A 6,088-nucleotide genomic window follows, 5' to 3' on the forward strand; every position below is an offset into this window, starting at 1 on the left:
CTCCTCGTGATCAAAAATAACTCGATATTTTCCTTTTCCTCCTCGAATCTTGGTTAGAGAATATCCAGAATTTAAACTGACCAAAGACGACGATTTCTGTTTCAGGATCGCGAGTTCGTGGAGATGGAGGTGCCCTACAACGGTGCCCCGAAGAGGCCGGGCTCGCCCTCGCCCCTCACCTCTCCCGCGCACAGCACTGCCTCGAGGGGCGGCCTGCTGCACGCCTGCTGCGGCCGCTGCTACCCCCAACGTTACCAGGTACGCGGTCGCCGTATTCTCGCCTCGACGACCTCCATAAGCGAGGGCCCACCCTCGTCTTCCTCCCACTCTCACCAATCGCAGCCGGCGCAGTCCCATTATCAGCCGGTTGACCCAACCACGGTGCCGAACGTCGCGTTTAACGTGCCCGGTGACAGTGATCGGCAACGTCGCCAGGGCACCACCTCCTCCAGCCCCTACAACGAGACAAGGGTGTGAGCCGGGCTCGNGCGATTCACAATCGAAGGAATTCGTTCGTTCCCTTTCGACCGTGATCGAGATTACGTATATACCTCACCACCGATCTCGAGATCCCACACCACCTGCACCACCTCTCGTTTCTCTTCGTGGTGAGTTCTTATTCAGGTTCGTTCTTATTCAGCTTCGTTCTTCCCCGCTGTTGCAGAGGGAAATGGAAGCCTCGTTATTTGAAGAATTTATTGGATGGATATTAGGTGGATGTTAGATGGATCGATATCAGGTGGATCAACACTCGATCTCGAGGCTGCGACGACAAGTAATGGGGTAACGAGGATCGGTATGAGGAAAGACTGAACGTTCCATATCTTGGAGGGATTCGAGGGATTTGATTCCAAAACCGACTGACTGACACTATAGGCGATACTAATTTCGATTTTGGGTCCGATATGAGGAACTTTCTCGCGAAATTTTAGGTAAACCGTTCGATCTTATCTTCGATCGTTGGGCGATCGGCTTGGGATGATTCTTGGCATTCTCGATCTTCTTAGTTGTCCCCGATCGAACGAAGACTCGAGCAAAGTTGGCCGGGTTCAAAAGAAATCAAAAAAACGTTTGTGTTCCGATCCTAGGGCGAAATCCCAGGTCCTCGAAGACTGGATCAATCGCGATCCTAACGATCGTTCACCGATTTTTAGATTATTACGAGTCGCTTGGAGATTAATTGCCGGGATTCGACGTTTAAATGAAACCCCATCTCTCTTCTCGATTCCAACAACACCGCTATATTATATATATATATATATATACGTAGATGACGAAGTTACGTCAGTCGAGATGCATAACGTAACGGATTATCCTATGAGGTGTGAAGTGGAGTCGCGACAACGAAATATCGTCGACATCGAATCCCGGTTGTTAAGCACGACTCTCCAAGGAGAGTCTCTCCCACAAGCACTGCCAACGAGGGTTCGAATTTCGAACCATGTGCTCTCTCTCTTTTCCTCCTGTATATTCTGATATTCTCGCTAATTCATCATCCCCTACCCCCATCGTGCGTCGCATCACGGATTATTCGGCGCATATATTTGATAACTAGCTAGATAAATCTGTCGTTTCGAACACTGGGGGAAAGCTATCGAAGATTCCTCCTCCTCTCGCGGACAGATTTCCTCCTCTCCTTCAGGAGGAAGAGATTCGCGACATAGAAGAGAGTCGCAACAATTTCACAATGCAATATAATGGATCGGCCGCGTTTCTTCGAGACGATCGGTTTTATCGGTTTCTCGTTTACCAACGATCGGTAAAACGAATCGAGAAATGGCCGCGGTTCCTCGATTCCGATTTTCTCGCGTCTTTTCCGCATTCATACGTGGTATTCTAGGAGTGATGAATAGAAGGAATAAGATAAAAAGATGGAACGCACGCGGTGCGTTCTTGGAACTCTTCCAAAATCCATTCGGAACGTTTCGAGAGTTTCGAAAGGAAGCGTTTCGAAGATATAATTCGGCCGATTTTTCGATTTTTTCCTCGTCGAGGGAAGGGGAATCGAATCGTCACGTGTCGCGCTTTTCATTGGAGGAATCGAAAGAAAGAAAGAAAGAAAGAAAGAAAGGAGAGAATCTCTCGAGGCTTTCCTTTGTGATACATTTCTTCTGTGATTGATAAATTTCTCGAGACACGAGCGGCCGTTGTTCCGTTCCTTTCCGCAATCGTGTTCCAGTGATTCTGTCGGATCCATATCAGGTTTAGATAGAAGGTTCTCGCGTTTCTCGATTTCTCGTGATCCATCTTTCTCTTGAGCACCAAGATCGATGATCGATGATCGAAACCATGGCTCTAAATCATCCGTAGAATCGTAGCGATTATCTAGATTATTATCGAGTCGTTATCGGCCTTCTAATTTGAAAAATTATCTTCTTTAGCCTTAATCTACTAGTCTTATTCGGTGGCGAATTCTAAATCGATGTCGTAGCGAATAGAATCGAAGAGGGGAATAGAAAGGTTCGTCGTTTCTCCCGATGGATAGATAATTTTGAATTGACGACGAGCATGGCGTACCCTCCCCCCTCCTCCTTAATCGAAATCATTAGATCTCTCTTTGAGAATCTCGTAGATCGAGACCTTAGGGTTACTTCTTTCAGTCGAGCGGCCTTTTCACGAATCTCACTTTCTCTCTCTCTCTCTCTCTCTCTCTCTCCTTTTCTCTCTCTCATCTCTCGAAGCACGCAGAATAGTAAATTCTTGCCAAAGTAGTCATCATTGTGAGAACGTCCACGAGTTTATCTCGTTCAACGATATTTGTCTTGGAGAAGATTCGTTAGAAACCGAGGCGTGAAGAAACGTTTGGCTCGAAATCTCTCTTCGGATCTCATTTCTTTTTTCAACGTTTTTATATTCATCGTGTAGAAAGCGACGAGGGATGCGTCGCCGTCGAACATAATCGAAATTCGAAAAGAAGCGGCGGGGGTCGTAGTTGTGGACTCGTAGCCGAGTAGAATCGACGTTAACGAGGGAAAATGAGAAGTGATAAATGATCCTCTGGCAGATCGGGGACGAGACCCCATCGGAACCCCATTAAGTGTCGTTCCTCTCCCCCCTCCTCTTCTAATCCCCCTTGTGCTCTCCCTCGAACTCGAACTCGCCATTTTTCTTTCGGCCCATCCACTTCCATTCCATTCCTATTCCATTCCATTCCATTCCTATTCCATTCCATTCCATTCCTATTCCGCCGTGTTAATTCTTCCTTTATTCTCGAGATATATCGCCCTTCCAATCGTCTTGGATCGTCGAAATTTATTTAAAGCAAAAATTTGAAGTCGCACCATTTTTTTTGAAATTGAAACCGTGGCCAGGAATAGTATTTGAGAGACTGGGGTGAAAAAAGCTCATCCAAGTTCCATTAAACCACTTCTTGCTCCATTTCTTTTCTTACTTCTTCCCTTTTCAATCACGTTAATTCGCTAATTAACCGATGGCCGATCCCCTCCGACCATCCTCTTCAGAATCATCATCTCGAAATTGAATCTCGAGAGATCGATTAAAGTCTCTCTCTCTCTCTCTCTCTCACTCGCTCACCTGTTGTTTGCTATTTTCTTTCGATAATTTCCATCCGGTTGGAAGAGGTTTCCTTTTCATCTCCGAAGAGGAAGGGAGAACCTTCCATTTACACGAGCATTTGTACAAAATCGGTTGTAGATTCTCGGCTGTGTTCAATGCTGTTGAGTCCGTCGACATTATCCTCCCGCATACTTTTTTCGAATAATCGGAGTTCATACAGAGGGATTTTAAACGTTGGATCGATCGGGGGAAGGTAATAATAGGAATGATCTCCCGTTTAAACGGGAGAGCTGTTTAATTAATCTCGTTGTTGAATGATCGTTGACATTTTTCATCCTCGAACGTTTAACGATCGTAGAACCGCTTTTTCTCGAATCGTCGTTCTGTTACGTCTTTGTTTTTCCCATTCATAACAGATGTTCATATAATTGACGCTTGGCACCAGTTCAGATAACGGAAGCTGGATTTCAGCTTAACACTTAAATTCACGGATCACGTGAAATGGAAATTTCCTATTCTACGATGACGTGTATAATACTCCTCAATCGAGAAATATTACGAAAAGTAATTATTATTATTATTATTTATATTGTGCACATTTCGTATTTGCATAGAAATCAATCATCTGGATGATCGATGAAAATTTCGTTTTCGAATGTATAGATTTAAACAGATTTATCGCGCGATAAATCGGATGTTGATCCGAGGATATGATAGACGTGTCAGACGTGTATATACGAATGATGTTTGTCTGGTGTCAGTGTTGGTGTTCCAACGTGTTCCACGACGGCTTTAAATCAATGATAAGATTCATACGCGGAGAAGGAACACGCGGGTGGTTGAGCCGTCAACCGGCACAACGAATGTGTTCCTGCCGTATTGTGTATACGTACGGCACGTTCGACCAGGCTTTGCTTGAAATTGTCCGAATGGAAGCGAACGGCGTTTATATTATCTCTTCGAACAGTTAGTTTAGATTAATGGAAAAATATTTCGAGAGATTGCTGCTGCATTCTTCTGCGCGATTCGAGGTGTCTTCTTCCAAAGAAACTTGGTTTATACGAATTTGGCTCGTTCTTCGATTTACGACAGGAATCGATTTTCGTCTCCTCTCAAATTATAAATAAAATTCTATATATATGAGATCTCGAAGAGATCTCGAGCCACACGTAGCCTATGGACGATATCCCATTGTGTTGGGATTGCCTCGTTCGAAACGAAAGGGATGTCCAGTGTTTGAATCGTCTTCCCCGTCTTCTAGGTCGAGCCTCGCCGCTCGTCTAACCCTATCCTACGTCTTCCATTTTTAGATTAAAAAGGAAAAAGGAAAAAAAAAAAAGAGAAAACTCGACTGGAAGCCGCGCATCGAATCCTGCCCGAGCTCGTGCCCGCCTTCTTCTCGTCCGATCGCACAAATAATAATTAATAATCACAGCCCCCGCGACTAATGGCCCCCTTCTATAATTACACTAACTCTGTCCGAATTCCATCAAGTTCCACGAGACGACGCTGAAGCATTCGCGGTGTGGACACCAAGTGGAAGTGATTCGTCCCGGGCGAAACCGCGTGTACGATTGGAAGATCACGGAACGGAAAAAAAAGAAAGAGAAAGAAAGAAAGAAAGAAAGAAAAGAAAAAGAAAAAGAAAGAAAAGAAGAGAGAGAGAGAGAGAGAGGGAGAGAGAGAGGAAAAGGAAAAAAATCTCTTCTCGCACGCGTTGTTTCGTTCTCGGGTACACAGAATCCCACTATTCTTTTTTTTCCCTTTATCCAGTTCGACGGGGGAATTGGATAAAGCCGCCGACCAAATCGTATAAATATTCGTGAAAATCGAATCGAATATCGCGCGAACGGAGACGAACGAAGCTCGTTCTCCAAAACTTGACTTTCGTTTCCTTGGCCTTGTTCGGTATCCAACTTTCGTATATTCGAGCATCATGGATGCTTTGAAACATCGTTCGAAGATGTATATATATATACATATATATTATATACGTTCGAGAGATCGATGGACGATCTTTCGAAACTTCTTCTTCGATTCTCGCGCGTTCGATCGCACGCACGCGTGTTATCTCGCGTGTTGTATCCAATGGTTCTATAGATAATATATTGTACCGTACGTGGATCCTTTGGATTGGCAGCAGGTTGAGACCAAAGGTGCGAGCTTTCGGCTCTAAAAAAAAAAAAAAAAAAAAGAAAATCTAGTTTTTAAGGAGAAACAACCTTCTTTCCTCGTATAGATGTAGGAGAGAAAAGTCTAAATCGCAATGAAACGTTCGAGATTACATGCCAGCCATTGTACATGGGAGGAGAGGCGAGTTAATCGATTATTCGATCGGTCGAGGATCGACTTTTTCGCTTTCTCGATTTGTTTGGCATTCCGTCCGGCTTGCCGTTCAAACGCGTGCAATCAACTCTTTTCGCGAATCCGTTGTAATTCTTTTTCCAACAAGCCAATTTCCCTTAATACTCCCTCCCCTCCGATAAAGAGAAACTACGACTATTTTCTCTTCCCCTTTCCTCCCGTAAAATCGAGAATTCAGAACAGGAGTTTCAGAATTTTTTTTTTTTTT

The 6,088-nt window shown here is 44.5% G+C and overlaps 1 protein-coding gene across 6 annotated transcripts in view; it reads left to right on the forward strand.

Moving 5' to 3' along the window:
- LOC102674702 (potassium voltage-gated channel protein Shal) overlaps positions 1-6,088 on the forward strand; it is a 110,234-nt gene that overhangs the window by 68,825 nt on the left and 35,321 nt on the right. For 5 of the 6 annotated variants that reach the window (XR_004151083.1, XM_006619912.2, XM_031512521.1 and 2 more), the window contains exon 5: positions 106-258. Coding sequence is in view for 5 of the 6 variants with exons in the window: in XM_006619912.2 (XP_006619975.2) it covers positions 106-258 (153 nt within the window). In the remaining variant the exon portion in view is untranslated. Of the gene's footprint in view, positions 1-105; positions 259-5,010; positions 5,413-6,088 lie in introns of those variants that run through there. The other variant, XM_031512518.1, reaches the window with a different exon arrangement.

The sequence above is a fragment of the Apis dorsata genome, unplaced genomic scaffold, assembly GCF_000469605.1.
Source record: "Apis dorsata unplaced genomic scaffold, Apis dorsata 1.3 scaffold_455, whole genome shotgun sequence".
Lineage (NCBI taxonomy): Eukaryota > Metazoa > Arthropoda > Insecta > Hymenoptera > Apidae > Apis > Apis dorsata.